At 46.4% G+C, this 21,174-nt stretch overlaps 1 protein-coding gene across 2 annotated transcripts in view; it reads left to right on the top strand.

Moving 5' to 3' along the window:
- CUX1 (cut like homeobox 1) overlaps nucleotides 1–21,174 on the top strand; it is a 332,631-nt gene that overhangs the window by 164,786 nt on the left and 146,671 nt on the right. For both annotated transcript variants that reach the window (XM_055001346.1, XM_055001347.1), the window contains exons 4-5: nucleotides 1,104–1,182; nucleotides 19,136–19,273. In XM_055001346.1, coding sequence (XP_054857321.1) covers nucleotides 1,104–1,182; nucleotides 19,136–19,273 — 217 coding nt within the window. The remainder of the gene's footprint in view (nucleotides 1–1,103; nucleotides 1,183–19,135; nucleotides 19,274–21,174) is intronic.

Here is a 21,174-nt window from a genome sequence, read left to right as displayed (position 1 = left end):
TAAAGTCTAGCTGTTAGTCTGTCATGTAAGAATGTACGTGTTCTCCTTCTGCAGGTAAATGGGGAACATTCTCTCTCCCGAACTAGTTCCAGCTCTTGTTTTGTGGCCGTAGGGGGGTTCCTTCCCATGCTTGTTGGGCCACATATCCCATATGAGTGTCAGTCCTCCCACAGCTGGGACAACTCAGGTGTAAGCAAAAGATCCACCGTAGAACCCTGTTGTGCGGTCTGGGGTGCTGCTGTGGCTTTTTTTATTTAGGTAATAACAACAACAACAAAAACAATAACAACAACATTCTATTTATATACCGCCCTTCAGGACGACTTAATGCCCACTCAGAGCGGTTTGCAAAGTATGTCATTATTATCCCCACAACAAATACCCTGTGAGGTGGGTGGAACTGAGAGAGCTCTGAAAGAGCTATGACTGACCCCAGGTCACCCAGCTGGCTTCAGGCGGAGGAGTGGGGAATCAAACCCGGCTTTCCAGATTAGAGTCCCGCGCTCTTAACCACAACACCAAACTGGCTCTCACCAAACTGGTGATTTCTTCCCCTGTTTTCCTCCCACTGAAGATCTACAATGGCTTTCCAAAATTATGAATATAATTTAAATAAGCACAATGCAGTGTAATTTTTTAAAATTACATTAAATATCTTGGGATGAGCGGGGATGGGCTCCTCTGGAGAGGACCATAGGAACGTGAGAAGAAAGTAGCTAGAACAGACTAGCCGGAGGGGTCAGGTGACGCTTCTTGATCCCTATAAGGCGTCCGGGTCAGGATGGTCTGCTCCTTGCTGGCTATTGGCACATGCCTTTGCTTCAGCCCCCTCCCCCACTGAACAGGAGCCAGATTCAACATGTACCTAGAAATTGGATGCTGACGCTTCGAAGCTGAAGAGCCAGGAGATATTTTTCCAGCCCTGCCGTTAGCCTACAGAGAGCTCAGCTTCGCGTTTCAAAAGAGAAATGAACTGGCTTACCCAGTAATGTTTATACAGTCATAAATCCCGCCCCACTGATGTGTTACAGGGACTTTTTTTCTTCCCCTTGGAGCTGATCTGAGACTCAGCCTCTCCTCCCCCACCCTCTTTGCTTTTTCAGATTGATGCATTGGGTAAAAGAAGCAAAGAAGCAGAGGCAGCGTTCCTGAATGTCTACAAGAGATTAATTGATGTTCCAGGTATGTGGACTTATTGTTCTGTTCTGAAAACAGCAAATGTTGCCCATGTCCTGGCCGCCGGTGGGTGTCCTCTTCTTCTTCAGCCTGTCATTTGGCTGCGGCATTTAAGAAGCTTTTTGTTGCACCAATTGCCATGCTACAACTAGGGTTGCCAGCCTCCAGGTAGTGGCTGGAGATCTCCCGGAATTACAACTGGTCTCCAGGCCACAGAGATCAGTTCACCTGGAGAAAATGGCTACTTTGGGGGGTGGACTCTATGGAATTATGCCATGCCAAGGTCCTTTCTCTCCCCAAACCCCACTTTCTCCAGGTTTCACCCCCTACATCTCCAGGAATTTCCCAACTTGGAGCTGGCAACCCTAAATGGCAAGCGTGGTATGCCAGCCTGGCATCTTAGAGAACAGTCCGAGCTGCCTCTTAATTATCGCACGGATTATTTCACATCTTTAATTTGTTTCCAAGGCAAACCACCTCTCCTTTGGGTGTGGATGTGCTTGTTTGTTTGGCTGCACAGCCCTTTGAGACTGAAGGCTCATGGAAAACTTTGCCCAAAAAAGAATGAACGCAGAAATGCCGGCAAGTCACTAGCACCCATTTCCTTCCAAAGCTTGGGGGTGGACGTGATCAGGAATCACAAGTATGAGGGCTGGTTCTTTTGCCAGGTTCTCTGTCACCGGGCTGACTTTGCTTGCTTGCTTTATTTGTAGTCTGTCTTACTTTATTTGTAGTCCACCTTTCTCAAGGTGGATTAGGTGGTGTAAAACAATGTGATCAAATAGCACGACAGATTAATAAGCAAGGCAATAGGACTAGGATTACCAAAATGTCAAACAGTGCAAAAAATGCCCCCGGAGCCATTCTGTTACCCTATAGCCCCATTCCCTTTGCATAAATGCCCTCCTGAACAGTTTGGTTTCACATAGTTTGAGGAATTACAGGAGCGTGGGAGCCTCTCTGACCACCTCCAGCATGCCTTTCTAGAAGGTGAGGCCCCAGCACGGAATGCAGATGATTGGGCAGCTATCAATCTTACTGATTAGTAGGATGGCACCGTCAGAAGGCTTTGGTCAGATAAGCAAAGAGAATTAATCTAGGAAATGTTGCGTAGACCATAAAGCTTATCTGCTAGTAGCAAAATCCATTTGTGGACACAGCTAAAAAGATCTGTAGGGACAGCACAGTAGAAGACTCACAGTGCAATCCTAAGCAGAGTTACACCAGTCTAAGCCCATTGAAATCAGTGGGCTTAGACTGGAGTAACTCTGCTTAGGACTGCACTGTTAGATTTTAGCCCTTTGGGTCCAGGGGCAGCCATGCTCTGTCTGCATGTCATCATCCCGTCTCAAAAAGGGGATCCTCCTCTGCCAAAGGACAACCAGCACTTACCTACCTACCTACCTACCTACCTACCTACCTACCTACCTACCTACCTACCTATCTATCTATCTATCTATCTATCTATCTATCTATCTATCTATCTATCTATCTATCTATCTATCTATCTATCTATCTATCTATCTATCTATCTATCTATCTATCTATCTATCTATCTATCTATCTATCTATCTATCCCCGTTTCATTCCCAAGGAGGACCCAAACTGGCTGAGAACACCATTTCCCCCTTCTCCATTTTCTCCCAACAGCAGTCACCCTGTGAGGGTAGGTTAGGCTGAGAAAGAATGATTGGCTCAAGGTCACCCAGTGGACTTTCATGGCAGAATGAGGATTCGAATCTGGACCTCTTGCATCATGATGACTCATGAGACTGGAGCTCCTTTCTTATATGATGGGAAACTCTAAGGATTTTTTTTTCTTTAATTTAGAACAAATGTCAATGAAAGTCTGTTAGATTGAGGTTTCTAAAGTTTAAGCTTGGTGGGGTGAAAGTAGCCACATCAAATTCCCCCCCCCTCTCTTTTCTAAACTACTTGAACTTAGGATCATCCCCCCAGTTAGGGTGATGGGCAGTTGATTCTGGAGAGGCAGACGAAAAAGCTGCATCACGCGACATGCCATTAACTTGTGGAGCTCATTGCCCCAAGATACAGCTTTGGCCGCTAGCTTAGGCGGTTTAAAAAGGGGAAATGTGACAAATGTATGCAGGAGGAAAGACCCATCACAGCTTCCTAAGCCTTCATAGCGAAATGGAACTTCCATTATCAGCAGCAGGTCGCTGCTAAATGATAGTTTGCTGGAGGGCAAACAAAAGGGAACAGATGCTTAACTTCGTGCCCAACTTAGAGGCTTTCTGGTTTGCTACTGAGAAATAGGATGCTGGACAAGACGAGCCTTTGGTCTGATCAGACAGGCCATATCTATATTTAATGTGATTTAGCAGCCTGACTGCCCGCTTCTGAACCTGCCCTGTATGTAATTAAACCTAGATGTTACCAGGGGTAACTGTGACAAGACGATCTCTACAGAGACGGACTTTACCTTTGCCATAAGTGGTGCCCCCTTGGTGCCTGCCTAGGATTGCAATGAGGGGGGTAGTTTTCAAGCACTTGGCAGCCAGCGGTAGCTAGCTGACGAGCCATATTTGGCTGATGGGCACAAGTTGTCCATACCAGCTTCAAACATAACCTTGAGGAATCAGGAAGTTTGAACAGAGCGATCTGCTTTGAAGAGATAAGGGAAGGAAAACAATCCCACAAAGTGCAGATAGCGCCAGGGTCCAGATGTAAGATGGGAACTAGGCACTCAGCAGTACACTGCTTAGACTGAAGAACCGGGCCAAGTAGAAACCCTTTGGCCTGTACTGCCCTGTGGCTTGTCCCCTTCGGAGCGGGTCATGGCAATACAGCTTCCTGGGTGTGTTAATGGATCTTCCTCCTCCAGCAAGTAACTGGAGCAGTTCAGCGGTTTCAGGTCTTGCTGCTGATATAGGATTACCCACTACAGCTTGGGAAATTCCTTTTTTTTGGCGGGGGGTGGGTGGGATTCCTGGTGATTTGGGCGGTAGTGCCTCGGAGGGAGGAGCGTAGACTCAGAGTCCCCTCTCTAAAGCTGCCATTGCCTCCAGGGGAGCAAGTCGCAGGATCAGTTGTAATTCTGGAAGAACTCCAGGCCCCACCCTGGAAGTTGGTAATCCTGGACTGATCCCCCTGGTTCAGGACCCCTCTAGCCCCTTACACATGCCGCATGCTGCTTGCATGTCCAAATGCATGCAAGCCAGCTGGTCTGCTAGTGCCCAGAAATGCGGCTGGTGTTCAGGCCTGTGGCACATGGGTGCCTTGGCCTCTTCTTTTCCCCTGATTTCAGCCGATGCGCTGCTTCCAATATGCCTCCAAATATATACCTGCACTTCTTGTTCTAAACAGTTATTGTTTTGGATGTCCTTGGGCTGCTCTGCACTGACAGAGCCATCGCTGTGATGCTGGGGGTGGGGGGTGGGGTGGCTCTAGAGGACAAAGCCTCCCTGGTGGTGCATCGAGAGGTGCAGTTTTCTATTGGGCTTCATATAGGGCTGCGTCATAATTGCGCCTCGTGCCTTAACTCCCTACGTCTTAAAGGAAGCGCATGTTCCTCTCTTCGGCAATAGTGTATAAATAGGGCACCCGTTTTTAATCATGCCTGTAAAAATGTATCTCGGCTGATACATCGTCGCTTTTATGTTCTGTAATGGATTCAACTGAATTCAAGGTTTCTCCTCCCCCCCCCCCCCCACCGCCTTTTGTGCTGATTTGTTCCCAACAAGGCTTCAAGAAACTGCCAGTTTCAAATGCATTAATAACTAAGTGGCTTACTAATTTAAAGAACAGCCGCAGATCTTTGTATTTTTCTTGTTTTAAAATGGCTTTGAAACACTCTCTCGGCTTGCAAACATCGCCCCACTTGCCTGCCCCAGTATAGAAAAATGTGGTTGTATTCCCTGATATCCAAGGATCTCCAGTGTGCAGCTAGAGAAGTGAAAGTGTAGACCAGACCAAAGCAACCTTGTCCACAACGCCTGTGCAAGCTGCGTGCGGCCATAAACCAGTTGCCAGAGCAGGAGGTCAATGGACGGTTTGAAGAGGGGACTAGAATTGAAAACTTCTGTGGGTGGAACCAAACGTAAAGGCACTATCCTTCAATCAGTGGCCCCTGGGAGTCCTCACCTATGCTGGAGAGAGAGCATTTGTCTGGGATGATGTGCTGGAATAATATGTATCAGTTCAATTGTATACCGCTCTTCTAGGCAGATTAGCGTCCATGCAGAGCGGTGAACAAAGTCAGTTTTATTATCCCCGCAATGCAATTGGAGTGCTGGGGCTGATAGGAGTGGCTTACCAAAGGCCACCTGGTGAGTTCATGGCAGTAGAGCGATTCGAACCAGCAAAGCTCTGCATCGCAATCCGACTACTTAACCACTATGCTACGCCAGCTGCGTTTCCATGAGATCGCAGGTGGTGGGTTGTATCCTGTAGCAGCTTATCCTGGTGTTAAGACTCTGTTTTCTGTGCCAGAATCTACAGTCAGAAGTGAATGGGTAATTTTACTTTAGGGAGTAAAATGTATTCTGTTTGCCACCAGCTCCTGTGTTGAAAGCATGACTGCTGCTTGGTATGTTTTAGCAAGAGGGGTGATGATAAGAGGGAGCATGTGGGATTCGGTAGGGGCATGATGGATGTCTCCATAAATCTACAGCGGTTCCGCCTGGGGTTTCTACATCCCACCTGTGTTTGAAAAGTTTACCAGTGGTCTGCGTTTCGGGTAACTTTTAGCCACTGGAATGTTTTGAATTTTTAAAAAACAAAATCACCTTGAGAATGTGATCGAAAATTCAAGCTTGGCGTACATACCAAAGCAAGGAGTATAAAATAAGAGTGCAGCTCGAGACCTCCTGGAGCCAAGGCAGATAATCCAAATAGCTGCCCTGAGCTGTTGTCAAAACACACTAATAAAAGTAAGACTTTTGTATACTGTGAGCTGTCAGTGGAGCAGAGCTCAGAGAAAGGATGTTTGATGCTTGAAGGGACTGTCTGCAATTCATTCATTCATTCATTTATACCCCACCTTTGTCCCCAGTGGCTTATGTAATTCTCTTCTCCTTCACTTGATCCCCACAATAACCTTGTGAGGTAGATTAGGTTGAGAGGGTGTGACTAGCCCAAGGTCACCCAGTGAGCTGCCATGGCAGAGTGACTATTCAAACCTGGGTCTCCTAGATCCTAGGCTGACACAAGACAGCAGGGTGGTAAATGTCTTTCTCCCATCTGAAGTAGGTTAGGATGAGAGAGGGAGTAACTGGTTTGAGGTCACAGATCACCCACTTACTCAGAGGGGATTTGAACTTGGTTCTCCCAGGTCCCACTTTCAATACTGCAACTCAGCGGCCCCCAACCTTTTTCAGCCTGTGGGAGCCTTTGGAATTCTGACACAGTGGTGGACAACCAACAAAATGGCTGCCACGGGAGGTACAGACGCTGACAAACTGTCAGGGACTGAGGTTATTCATAACTCTGATCGTGGGTCTTCAGCGTTTCAGGCAGAAGCTCTGTTTAACAGGATACCTTTTAAAATTAACATATTGTTTTAAAATCCCTTCTTACATACACACAAAATAAGTATACTTTTTGAGGTAGCTAAGAAAGCCTTGTGTGGCAGTATCTGCCTTCATTGTGCAAACTGCTAATGCGCTCGTACAAAAGGAAAAGGAAAAAAGGAACCTTTACATAAAGCCACTGTCTATGTTATATCATAAACATCAAAAACTCAACATCAACAAGCCTCGCTTGGCTGGCTTTCTAAAAAAAAAAAACTTGGTGAGCCCCAGGAATAAGGCTGCTGGCCCCCCAGTGGGGGTGAGGAATCCCCCACTCCTATCCTTTGCACTCCACCATCACTCACCTGGCTGGCAGGGAGGAAAGTCCTGGGGGACAAATACCTGCTGCAGCTGGTGCATTCCCACCGGGCGCACCGGAGCGGGGGGTGGGGATTTCCAAGGGCCATTTTTACTCTCAGCTCACCCCTAGATGGCATTCCCTCGGGTCTCCTAACCCTCCAGATTGACTTGGGGAGGGAGTCTGGTGGTTCTTGTGGAAAGGAGGAAGAGATAGTGGCACAGTTCTTCCTATGAACTATGCTTCATTCCAAGCTAAAATAACCAACCATTTTGCTGTCCTTTTTTTAGTACCTTGAAATCTGTCACCTGCTGGGGGGGGATGTCTCATTCTTCTTAATTTTAGGACTGACTCTGTAAGCATCTTTGAATTTCTTTATAAAATGTCATCTTTTGTACATAAAACAAGTGAAATATGTTTCAAACAGGCCATTGCTCTCTTTCTGCCCACCCTCCCTCCCCTGTGCCTTTCTGTCTCGCTTGCACGTGACTTCCTTTATGGGGTGTGTTGGGGGGGGGGAGGTCTGACCATATACTGCTTCCCCTTGGATATTTCTCCTGGCACGGCATGTTCCAGGGTGTGCAGATGAAAAGTGTGATGTCTGCATGTGACGCCTGGAATGCGCAGTGAAAACATAAATACAGTTATTGTCTGAAGAGCACACGATGCCTATTTGAAATACGAAATCAGTGTGTTTCAAGGAGCCTTGGATAGCTTTTGGGTTGACCTATTAGAGATGGGCCCCACTGGGATGGAGGATGAGGTGTTTTTAAACACATCTTATGAATGCTTCCTAGGAAATATAGAAGCCAAAAAGAAGGGGGTGGGCTTTTTGTCTTTAAAAAGTACTGAGGCTGTAATTTATTTTATTTATTTATTTCAAATTTCTATTCCGCCCTCCCCGCAAGCGGGCTCAGGGCATATAACAATTCATGTGCATTAAAACAACAGTGTATTAATACACATTTAAAACAGGATGGTGGACAGCCTTCACAGGGAGGGTTAAGATTTTATACACCCCTTTTTTCAGGCCGGCGGAGGCCCTGCCTCAGCCATATGCCTGGCGGAACAACTCTGTCTTGCAGGCCCGGCGAAAGATCCTGCCGGGCCCTGATTTCAGCAGATAGAGCGTTCCACCAGGTGGGAGCCAGGACCGAAAAGGCCCTGGCTCTAGTCGAGGCTAGACGGGCCTCCTTGGGGCCAGGGGCCACCAACAGCTGTTTGTCCCCTGATCGGAGTGTCCTCCGGGGAATATGCAGGGAGAGACGGTCCCGTAGATATGCTGGTCCCAGTCCGCACAGGGCCTTATAGGTCAATACCAGAACCTTGAATCTGATCCGGTACTCCACTGGCAACCAATGCAGCTCACGTAAGAATGGTGTTATATGCGCCTTATTTTAATGCTTCTGGGTTAGCAGAATTGTATGGAAACAAGGCAAGGTACAGTTCTCTGCTACAAAATCCTCTAGGCAAATCTGTCTTATTCATCTGCTGGGGAATAATTAATGAAGTAATTATACTGGAAGGCATATGAATATTCAGAAGCCTCTGTACAATAATAGGAATTATTATTATTTTGTCTGAAATGCATTTTCAGCAGTGGAAAGATGAGTAGCTGTGTTATTGTGACAATCACGCATATTTCTTTCAGCTGACAGGTTGCTTAACGGTTCTTTGTATTTTACCCTTACAAACAGCCCTGTAGCTAGGTTTAAAGTCTTTGGACAAAAAATATTGTCAGTTGATCAATGAAGTATTTTTAAGAATTAATTTTACTGCAGGAGGGGGGAAAACTTGACAACCTCAAATCATCACCTGCATTATCTACCAAAGCAAAACTGGTTAATTGTTATAATGAAACCATGAAATTAACTTTCAGAGAGTTTATGGGGGCAGTCCTTGGCAGTGACCCTTTGACATTGTTGAAGATTTTGACAATGCCCAAAGTTGGAGAACAGTAGGAAGGGTTTTTCTTTGCTTCTCGGTCTGCCCCAGGCAGCTTCAAGGATAGAGGACGAGTGATCCTTACCTAGAGTTCCCAAAACTGAGTAGGCAAATGATAGGAGTTTGGGGGGAGGGGGCCTGGGAGGATGGAATTCAGGAAGGATGTGATATCCCTTCTGGTCAATGCTCTAGGAATTTCCCCTAATTTCTTTATGGTAAGGGCCCTAGAGGCTAGCAAGCTGATACTGCTAACCTCTTTTGCTTGGCATCTGGTGTGTGTGTGTGTGTGTGTGTGTGTGTGTGTGTGTGTGTGTGAGGGGGGGGATACTGCTTTTGCTTTGTGATGGTGAGGACAGTGTGTTGTGGCCTTTAAAACAAAGTAATTCATTGTAAAGGACTTGCCTTACAGCTCTAACCATGTCTTCCTGATGCTGCTGTATCTTGGAATCGGGTAATCCGGCACTTTGCTTGAGACCTGGTTTTACGCAAGCAGATACAGCCTCTCCGAGTGGATTATTTTTAGATCCAAGGAAGCACATTACCAGTGCCATAAAATATTAATTGCCTCTGTGGTTCTGCCCATGTACCATAACTGGCTGACTGGCTGTTGTCTGTGTTGCGGGCCTGTAATGGGGGGAGCAGGGGAGGGAAAGGGAAGGAAGTCCTTTTGTTTTAGCATCCTGTCCACCCACCCACCCCACAAGCTGAGAAACTGGCAAGCTGGTGCATTAACACAACAAATAGAATTAGCAAGCCTTGTAGCATTATGGCCACATTGCATATAGTCTCTGCCTATAAATTCACGCAGACAGGGTTTCCAAGTAATGCTTGTCCTGGAAGCGCAACAGGGACAGGCCATTCAGTCCCACAGCTAAATGCAAGTGCCTCTGAAATTTGCCAAGGCCTCTGTTTTTAGTGCAAATGAATATTTAACAAGCAGTGTTTTTTTTCCTCCAAAAGGGAGGCTTCACAATGCCTCTGGATCAGCACCCTGATCCTAAGAAACTCCAGTCCATAATTTCCAGCTCTCTCTCTCTCTCTCTCTCTCTCTCTCTCTCTCTCTCTCTCTCTCTCTCGCTCTGTGCATTGGCAAAACAGAAGCCAGCAGTCCCTTTGGTAGAGTTTGGGGAGCACTCTGTAACACAGTGCGGCTTGGAGTTTGCCTTTTCCAGAATTCCAGTCAGCCGCTGCAGCATCGCTGCCACGTGGGAAACGCTGGCACTGCCGAGATCTGTGGATTGGCGCTGGTTCCCAGCTCAGGCCTGGGAATGCTGTTCTGTTCTGTTTGTTAAGCCATGTGTATTTCCCTCTTGTCCCAACTTCAAGCTCCTGAAAATCTTGAGCCTGGGGTGGGGGTTCTTTCTGCAGTGCCCTCCTACAGTTTAGTTGGGGCAAGGAGGACGCCAGATTAGTGCTTGAACTGGCTGGTAAAATTTTGATTATTTTCTTAATTTATGCCACTTTTCTCCCCAACCTGCTGCTGGATTCTTGCACAAGGTTTATTTTGTTTTTGCACAAGGTTCATTTTTGTCCGTCTTCTGCATTTTAGGTTTTAAAATACTCCAGAGGAGTGGTTATATTTATATATGTCTTCCCCCCCACCACCACCCTTTTTGGTTGAAATGGGCTTTCTCTCCTTTTGGAGATGCCATGGGTGGTCCTAGCACAGTCCCTATGGAGGGGGATTTTCATCATTTTGCTCATCAGCATGCTAATTGCTGTATGACTAATTATGCCCTGAATTCCAGTTGATTTTCTTAATGAGACAGCTGGGTTAATTATGTAATCATATGATTACATTAGCCTAGAGTGCCCCAGCACAAAGTAATCTACGCGAGCGCGTGATGTCATTGGGGAAGATGGACTCACAAGGGGCGCATTGAGTGTTTCTCTGAATAATGCTGGGGGGAGGGGGACAACTTAAGATCTCTTTGTCGTCTGAGATTTGTCTATAAGGGTGTAGGTCATTTCTCCCAAATCCATCTCTTTGTTGATAGTCCAGTTTTGTTTCCCTTTCTTGGCAATGGAGGTTTTATTTAATTAAGATGGAGTTTCCCAATTTCACAGCCATACAGTGGTGTGCCTCCCCTCCCCAACTAAAAATTGGCAGCGTACTTTACTTTTGCATTCCAAAAGATGTGTGTATATTTTCAAACAAATTGGTATATAAGTCTTTTAAATTACTACGTCTCAGAACAAGGACCTGGCATCCTTATCATGGTGGGATTGGCTGGGTTAATGTTGCTCTCGGACGTTCCTCCGGGGCCTATGCCCTAACAGCTGCTGCTGCTGAGAAATGGGTGCTGTTTTCTGGGCAGTGGAGATGCTTCTTGGATTCCCCCAGGTTTGTCAGTTATGGCATGGGAAGTCCCAGAGCATCCTTGGGGATATATTGGGAAGTCCCAGAGCATCCCAGGTACTTTTTGGGAGATCCGCTTTTTATGTTGGACCCAACAATATAGAATTGGTCACCGCAGCAAGGTGCAGCAGCAAGCAATTTCAGTGGTATGGAAGTCAGAATCAGAGAATCTCCACCCACCCCCCAACTAATATAGAGAAAAAAAGAAATGTGGCAATTTTAACTAAATTGATGCCTTATAAAAGAGAAAAGAGGCAATCACAGTCAAGCAGGTTTGTAAAGAATTTGATTTTGTTTACTGATTTTGCTGCTTTTTGATTGGCATGTGAGCCACCCACTTTACTGCTTGATACCGTTAATAGTAATAGTTTCTTTAGAATAAATCTTCTTTAAACCTGTAATGAGGCTAATTTCCGCAGAACACTTCTAGTACTCAGAAGTGCTGAATAGCAGTTATATAATTCAGATACATAACTGCTGTGTGAGACAGGTCTCTGATACACCTGTACCTCAGGTGATGGAAGAACACAGTCTGTATGGAAATTTCACCCTATGTTTCTTCAAATGAATTCAACAAAATGAAACTTGTTCATCTGCTTTTTCTTATACCTCCCCCCGCAAAATAAGTTCACCCCTAATATAGCATGCTTAGTGAATGGGTTTCTGTGAATAGACACAGTATTTCCCCTTCTCTTGCAACTTTTGAGCTATTTTACGCTTGTTGGGAAGTCATGTATTTAAATGTATTGAGACAGGCGAGGGGCTCGGGATTTCGAAAGTTCTGCTTGAAGCAGCGTTTAAACTTCACCTTTTGTCCTTTTTTAATAAAAAGTTTAATAATTAGCGTGCAGTCTTTTTTTTTTTCTTGTAGATTTACATTTGTGTTCTGTGCACTCGAGAGAAATCACCTGCTTGTTTCAGGGTTCACTGGAGGCTTTGTGCAACAAAGCTTGCAGGATAATACTTGAAATAGGTGGAAATAATTATTAGTACGTATTAATGCATCCTTTCTAAAGCAGAACGTGCAATTTGAGGTTTGGGAGCTCCACATGGTTCGGCTTGCATGTAAGCTGAATCATGTCCCGGTTGTTATAATTGTGACAAGGTGATTATTATTTTTTTCTTTAACAGAAGCCATAAAAATTAAACTGGGGAAGGATGTTCCAGCCCGGCCTTTTTACCATATCCCCAAACAATACTCAAAGGCTGCCGGCGTTTTAATCATTCATCTCAGCTTAAGCAAAGTTTGGAGTTTAATGCGAGGAGACGGTTTTAACATTCTGTTCATAACTCGATCCTGCGACTGTGTTGCTTCTCTGACATTAACCTTTAATAGAGCTAAATTAAATATACATATCCTGATGAATAATTATGAGAGTGCCAACGTTTTCATTTACGATATAATGCTTCCCAGGGATTTGGGAATTTATTGACTAAAGGTTTAGTCATTATTCATTTTATAATGTAGATGTTGAGCGAGGGGGAGGGGAGGTTAATCTACATTCCCGGCTAATTTTAGCCTACAAAAACCTTGCTTGATTTTAAGATTCATGGGGGTCCTTCAAAACGAACATCTTAGATACTCTGATCTTTTTAAAAAGAGGGTCCTGGGGCATTATTATTCTCCACTTAATGAGTCCAGTTTTTATTCCTTGCAGTGTCAATTTAAACCTACAGTAGGCCAAAGTATGAGATGTCGCTACTCCAGTATAAATATACCTTTCCTGGTCTCACCGAGTGTTTTTAGCAAGTGAACAAAGCCAGGTGGAGTTTTCGCCCAGTAAGGCTACTGATTGGCCACTGGAGATTTGATCGGCTGTACAGATTTTTTTTTTAATATTGTTTTGGCAACAGCTGCCACCACTGCACAAGGATCTTCATCGTGTGACTGAAGCTGCAGCAGCCATTTTGTTGCTGTGCCCACCACACTGTGTCAGAATTCCGAAGGTGCCCCAAACTGGAAAAAGTTGGAGACCCCAGACATTCTGACCTGCTGTGGCTGTGCAGGATCTTTCCAGGGTCTTTCCCATCACTTTCAACTTCAGATCCTTGAACTGGAGGTACAAATCACGTGCCCTAATATTGAACTGTTGCCCACTCCCCTTAACCTCGCCGAGGTTGTTTCAAGATTTGGACCCAAAGTGCGGTGCTAGATACTGTGAAGGAAATGCACGACCATCTCTTGGACCTTAAGAGGGGCGTGAAGGAGCATTTATCAAACTCTCAGCTACAGCATAGTGGTTAAGTGGTTGGGCTGCGAATCAGCACTCCCACTACCACCATGAGCTCAGCAGGTGGCCTTGGGTTGGCCACTCCTCTCAGCCCCAGCTCCCCAGCTGTATTGTGGGGATAATAATAACACCGGCGTTCTTCACCACTCTGAGTGAGGCACTAACCAGTCTAAAAGGGCTGTATGTAAGTGCAGTTATCATCATCATTATCACCTTGGCATTAGGATTGCCATCCCTCTGCTGGGAGCGGGGGATCCCCTGTCCCCCACCTCTGCTCACCAGGCCAGCAGGGAGAGAAAGCATCTGGGAGGGTGCACGTGCACAAAGTGCATGCATGCTTCCTCGTCGCACCAGAAAATGACATCATTTTCCAGCATGATGTGAAAGCAATGGGTCGCAGCAAGGGAAAATTCACTAAAAATTGCTTGTTTGGGAGCAATTTTTAATAACCCATAGCTTCCACGTTATGCCAGAAAATGAAGTCATTTTCTAGTGCGATGGTGGGCACGAGGGTAAGTATCCCACTGCCCCCAGCCCTCGGTTTGGCCCCTGGGGGACCTGGCACCCCTACTTGGCACGTTCCTACTTCTGAGAACCATAAAAACCTCCCAGCCGTGCCCCTTTGTAGCACTGGCTGTGCTTCTAAGCAAAGCCCAGACCTCCAGCTTGAGAAACAGGTAACAAGGGACACACTAGGGCTGGAGAACATTCAAGCCGCATCTTGTTCTAGGTATAGCTGCTCGTCCTGACCCCGCCCTGACAGAGGGCAGCACAGTTCCTTTTAGCCAACCAGGTCCTTGGCCCGTCCGTGTGGCAGTCCAGAGTCCTGAAGGGAGCTTTGCCTCCCAGAGCTGTCGTCTGAATAATCCTGGATAATTGCTCAGAAGTCTTTGCTGTGTTCAATAAGATTTTTTTTTTTAAAAAAAATGCCTATTGTGAGATGAATATTTTAACAGTGCTAATAATATATTTTTTAAAAACCCTGTAGCCTAAAACCAGAAATGAGAAAATGATGTAGTTATAAAGTATGCATGTGCCAAGAGGTCAAAAAACAGGCCCCCGTTTTTCCTCGCCACACAGAGATGGCAACGCAGGAAGCCCTCAGTGCGTGAAGTAACACAACACAGCACACCCGGCACCTCTCTTCTCAACATTACCCAGCTCCGTTCTTCTGTAAACTCTGGCACTGGAATGACACGTTGCAAAGCGCCCAAGCTTGCGCTGGATGTGTCGGAGAGAGGCACAATGGCATTATTATGCTTTCCCGGCAAGCTGAGGGTGGTCCGTGAAATTAATGATTGTGGCGGCTGCAAATTAAGCGAGCTCCCTAATATGTACCATTGTTGATCCTCTGAGATTGGTGTGTTTAACATTCCTCGACGGGAGACTAAATCTTAGCAGCCATTTCACAAGTGATGCTGGCGCCCATCGCAGAAGTGTATGCAATACTCTTTTATGAGACCTTCTGGCTTCCAGGATTCTTCTGCTCTGGCTGGGAAGGCTCATAACTCTGCCACTGTTCCCCCCACCCCCCTCCAATGTTCTTGCACAGCTCTCACATGGCAGGTGCGCCACAGCACACTTTCATGAGACCCCTTTGCATGTAATTTTTGTGTGTATGTGTACCTGGAAAGGCATAAGGGCCCCGTGGCGCAGAGTGGTAAGCTGCAGTACTGCAGGCCAAGCTCTGCTCACGACCTGAGTTCGATCCCAGCAGAAGCCGGGTTCAGCTAGCCGGCTCAAGGTTGACTCAGCCTTCCATCCTTTCGAGGTCGGTAAAATGAGTGCCCAGTTTCCTGGGGGTAAAATGTAGATGACTGGGGAAGGCCATGGCAAACCACCCCGTAACAAAAGTCCGCCAAGAAAACGTCGTGAATGCAACGTCCCCCCCATGGGTCAGTAATGACTCGGTGCTTGCACAGGTGCTTTACCTGGAAAGGCAGTGAAAGTATATCTATAGGCACCTGCATCAACTTGGTGTCCTCACCTGGATTGGCGACAGTTCCTTGTTGTGTGTATGCCTGGTGGCAAACCCAGTTTTGCTGTCGCGTAACTTGAGAAATAGAGAAAAGCAAAATATTTGGCATGGCAAATGAGGTAAAATGAGGCTTCTCCAAGAGCTGGATTGTGGTTCATTTTACCTTGGAGGAGGAGCGGTGGCTCAGTGGAAAGTCCCAGGTTCCATCCCCGGCACCTCCAGTTTAAAAGGACTTGACAGTGGGTGATGTGCAAGACCTCTGCCTGAGACCCTGGAGAGTCAATGCCAGCCTGCGGAGACAGTACTGACCTTGAGGGACTAATGGTATGACCAGAGCTTTTTTTTCTGGGCAAAGAGGTGGTGGAACTCAGTGGGTTGCCAGCACAGGGGGCAACTCTTGGTGCAAAGTGTGTGCATGCTCCCAGGACCACACACTGACATCACTTGTCAGCTGGAACAAGGGGGGAGTTTTTAAAAGTTTAAATTGCCCTTGGCGAAAATGGTCTCATGGCTGGTAGCCCCACCTCCTGATCTCCAGACAGAGGGGAGTTTAGATCACCCTCCGCGCCACTCAGTGGCACGGAGGGTGATCTAAACTCCCCTCTGTCTGGAGATCAGGGGGCGGGGCCACCAGCCATGTGACCATTTTCAAGAGGTTCCGGAACTCCGTTCACTGCGTTCCAGCTGAAAAAAAAGCCCTGGACAAGCAGCTTCATGTGTGTGTACTTGTCCCGCCTTCCGCAGACGTTTGTAACTTGGAGAGACCCACAGTTGTATACTTGGGGTTAGAAATATACCCAAGGGTGAGAGAATGGTTATATTTTCTAGCTGCTTTTAAGGAGATGGGATCGCAGGTTTAAATACTAGCTCTGTGCCAGAATGGGATAGTCAGAACCTGTCATCCCGTATGCATCTGACAAAGAGAGCTGTGGTTCTCGAAAGCTTATTCTACAATAAAGTTGGTTAGTCTTAAAGGTGCTACTGGCCACTTTGCGACTACAGACTAACACGGCTAAATCTTCTGGATCATCCCATATGGGTTCCAGTAGCACCTTTTTAGGCTCTTGGCCAACCAGGTGCCAGAGCAACCATTATAATGTGCATGTTGTGAAACCCAAAATTTCGAAGATAGATTCCAGGTTGGGCTGATATGTCCCCCGGATGTGTGGAGATGAAAACATTTCAAGATAAGGTGAATTTTCTGAGGGCTGCGCTGGCTTATGATGGTAATGTCAGAGATTTGACAGTGATTCTGACATGACTAGTTAAGGGAGGCCCACATGTTTAAGAGCCACCGATGGCAGCTTGGTTCTAATGGGAAGTGGCAACTTGGCCCAGTCAAAAGCAGTTTTCACAATCTTTGATATTTGCCAGTCCTTCTTGCGGGGTGAGAGTACATTTTCCTTTCCAGGGGTCATTTCATAGAAAAAGATCTGGAGGAACTCATTAGCATAACTCATTAGCATATGCCATGCCCCTTGTCATCACCAAAAGTGTATCATTAGCATAACTGATTTGCATATGCCACACCCCCTGACATCACCTATCCTGGCTGTTTTGAACCCAGTCCTAGCCATTGAGGGCTGAAACTGGGCCCAAAATGGCAAAAAGGGGGTGAAAATGGCCAAAAAGGGGCCCAAAATGGTCAGGATTGGGCCACTAATGAGTGGGAGAGTGATACACCACCCGTCAGAGGCCTGATCCAGCCCCAATCCAGGCTGAAACGGGTCCTAAATGGCCGAGAGTCAAGGGGGCGGGGCCACCTGACATGACCTCTTTGGGGAACTGCCGGAACTGCGTTCTGGCACATTCCCCCTCAAAATGAGCCCTGCTGCTTTCTGAGAACTTGAAGAGCAGCTGCCAGTTCTGAGCTCAGTAGCACAGTGGCCCGACTCTTCATAAGGCAGTTTCCTATGTTTATATGGCTTGCCTTGGAGGTTGCGCTCTGCCCTCTGTTAACCTGCTTTCTGCTCCACCCTCCATCAACTACCCCGCCACCACTTGTGGTCAGTGATGGGATCTTCTTTCAGAAAATTGTCAAATGTTTCCTTCTCCATTTTCCATGTTTCATGGTAGTGGTGTCTCCAGCTGCAGTAGTTTAGGCTGCATTTGGTTTCAAAGAAACCATACTTTGTTGCAACCTGAATCAGGACCATTAACAAATTTTCAGTTGTTTCTAACCTACGCACAGGGGCAGATTGGGGAGGCCCAAACTGCCTTGGAAAGGTCTCCAGTCCTATCCAGCACAAGGAAGGAGGGCGCATGCTTGTGGCAGCAGCATGGTTTGTGTCTGGTGCCTGCAAGGCAAGGCAGGGGTCACAAGCTCCCGCTGGTTTGTGGACACAGCTTTTGCTGAGTTTTGTGGCTCGGAATGGGGCTGCCCGTGCTTGTGCTGGTGGCCACTGATTCATAGGGCTAAACTACAAGAGACGAATTACTCGAGGAGGAGCACATGAAGGGAGTCACCATGTTAGCCAGGAAGCTGAGTTTTAAAAGAGATCGGAAGGCTTTGTTAATTTCCCCTCTCTACAGAGCCAGGGAGATGGCTGCTCAGAAGGTTTGTTTCCTCTTTGCCTCTTAGAAGGGGAGGTGAAACTGACAGAGCCTTCGGGAGGCAAAGAGGAAATTAATAAAGTGGCTACCGCCCAACCTACAGGCCATTGCCCCACTGGTAGTTTTCCCAGTGACCTTAATGACCAATCCACTTCTCTTCATACATCAGGATTGTAAGCCCTGGGTTACAATTGGGACTTTGAAATAAATTACAGTGGATTCCATCCCCCACCCCAAATCAAGAAGTCTTAAATCTTGCCTCTGCACATGAAGGAGGGAAGGAGCATGTGTGCCTGTCTTCTTCTTTTCTCATTATAGAGAAACCAAAGTTAGTTTGTTTGTCTGAATGAAGCCAGAGTTTGTCTGAATGGAGCTGTAAATACATTTCCTTTCATTGGGTCGCCTTCTTCCTGCTCCCATATTGCTGTTGCTGCCTTCAGAATAAAACATTTGTGTTGGGCAGCTGAGCACACAAAGAGAAACGAGCATAACAGAAAGGCTGCAATCTTGGAGAGGCTTGGCTCCCCTGGGTATCTGTTGCAAAGGAATCCAAGTTTTGGATCTATGCAGTTGGATCTGTATGCATTAAAGCTCTGTCATCCAGCACTTGATTAACTGGCATTGCCCAGTGGGCAAGCTCTGCCCCCACAGCCTATACCTTTGCATCTTAACACACATGTACTCCCCACTCTCATCTCTCCAACCAGCTGGCCCCTTGTCTGCCTGCTGTGTAGAACAGCTCCATGGCTAAGGGCAGGGTCCCACCAAGCATGAGGGCTTGTCACCATGGTATTCTCAATGGGGTGGTGTTTGGCTGCTTCGGATTCCTCGGTATAGGGTGTAAGCTTGAGTATCCGACACTTTGATTAACTGGCAACTCCCATTCCCCATGAATGCTGGGTAACTATCATTAATTCTTGCTTGATGCCAAGTTAATACAAATGTTTTGCCGCAGAGACAATAACATGTTTAATGTCCAATTATTTGGGCTTCAAACCCCCTAAGAGATTTGACTGCCCGAAACCTGAGATCGAATTACACTGTCATTTTTTGGTGTCATCTTAGATCCTGTTCCAGCTCTAGATCTGGGGCAGCAGCTCCAGCTGAAAGTCCAGCGCATGCATGATATTGAGACGGAGAACCAGAAACTTAGGGAAACCCTTGAGGAATACAACAAAGAATTTGCAGAAGTGAAAAATCAAGGTAAGGGGTGGAGCATCTGCTGCTCTCATGCGTTAACTGTGAGTTTCTTTTCAGGAGCATTGAAAGTGAAGAGAAACAGAGATGTTTCAGTGAAGGAAAAAAATAAAACCCATAGATGTGTTTTATTTGGAAACGCCAGTTCTCCGCATTCTTTCCTGGCTGTGGCTGTGCAGATGGGTGGGGAGAGCAGGCTTGATTCTTAATGGGTGAAGTCTATAGGTCTTTCAAGGGAAATTAAACCCCCATTCCCTGTGCTGTCCTTCAGTTGCATCTCCTTTCTCCTTCCCATATAAGTGTACTATGTAATCCATTCATATGGGGGAAAGTCAGCAGCTGCTCTTAGAGATGGTGCTTCAGAAACCTACTCACCTAGTGGAGGGCAGGCCAGCTATTACTGGCTGGGATCTTATAAGAGGATGTGATGTTACACAAACTGCATAGGAGCATATTGTATATGCATGCACACGGTTTTTTTTTTCTCTTGCTCACATTCACACACGATCTTAGCAGTATTAAAATTGGCCCTTCCACACCTTTGGAATGACTTTTGATATTGATATCATTTTCCATTTTAAAATCGATTTGGCGGCTGTTACATAGAAGCATCACCCTGACCTGGATAGCCCAGGTGAGCCTGATCTTGTCAGATCTCAGAAGCTAAGCAGGGTTTGCCTTGGTTAGTAATTGGATGGGAGACCTCCAACGAAGACCAGGGTTGCAGACGCAGGCAATGGCAAACCACCTCTGTTAGTCTCTTGCCATGAAAACCCCACCAGGGGTCGCTGTAAGTCAGCTATGTTTTGAGGGCACTCTCCACCACCACCATGTAGAAACATCACACCTGCCCAAATTAAATCACTTGGGTTTCCCCCCTTTAGCCTCATTGGCACAGTGAATCAGCTGGTCTGTTTTCAAATTTCAGGGCAACCACTTCTTTCAGCATAACATATTAAGGCCAGCCCTTTATCCTGACTGATATTGGAAGCAACCTCAACTCCTGCTTTCTCTGTGTGTATGCCATTTGGAGCGCATGGTTAGCAACGTGCCACTTTCTCTCCAGATTAATATGTTGCTATTACTTAAGTATCTGCAGCATTCTCTGTAGTTACATTTTGTTTACCCCTAGGGCAGAGTGCAGATATTGGAGTTAATGTAGGTTACTTATTTCAGGTAATGGGCACTCTGTTAAAGGTGGCCACTGAACATGGAAATGCCATTATCTGGAGAAGCAAGTGCTCATCTTTCAAAATGCTCCAGTTTTATGCGCGCCAGTTTATGTGTATTAGCCTTTGCAGCAAAGCATATTTCCTGCATCAGGAAACAAAACTTGTTCACTCTAAAACTGACTGCCCATTACACAAGACCGATGGTTACCCTGAAAATATCCAGTTCTGGACATTATGGAAAGAGCAAAAATTGCTACAGCCCTTGCAGCTTTCTGCACTGCAAAGGAAGCCAGTGGTTGTTAATAGAGAGGGGCACAAACCGGGAAAATGGCTGTTTGTTGCAATTCATGGTTTGTCGCTTTTCACGAATCATGAACCAGCATGAAGTTGCCCAGTTTGCAAACTGGTTCATTTGGTTCATGAAAACATCACTTCCCGGGTGGCAGCAGGTCTGCAGAAAGCCCCCCCCCCCATTGCCTAGGAAACTGATTGATCTGCGCTAGGCGTTCTGCAGTGACGAACCGAAAAACGAACCAAACGAACCAGGCTAAAAATCATAGCAGTTTGTCATGGGTCATCAGAAATGCCCTCCAACAAACTGCTGGTTCGCAAACCGAAAAAGGAAACTTTAGTTCATATTTCAGTTCATGCTCCTCTCTAGTAGTTAACCCTTTGATCTCCATGCCAGGTATCCAAAGAGCAAAGGGTCTTGTTTTTGTTTCACAGAATTTCTGC

Source organism: Eublepharis macularius, chromosome 17, assembly GCF_028583425.1.
Source record: "Eublepharis macularius isolate TG4126 chromosome 17, MPM_Emac_v1.0, whole genome shotgun sequence".
NCBI lineage: Eukaryota > Metazoa > Chordata > Lepidosauria > Squamata > Eublepharidae > Eublepharis > Eublepharis macularius.
The sequence above is the reverse complement of the archived record's forward strand: the minus strand, read 5'-3'. Positions and strand labels throughout refer to the sequence as shown.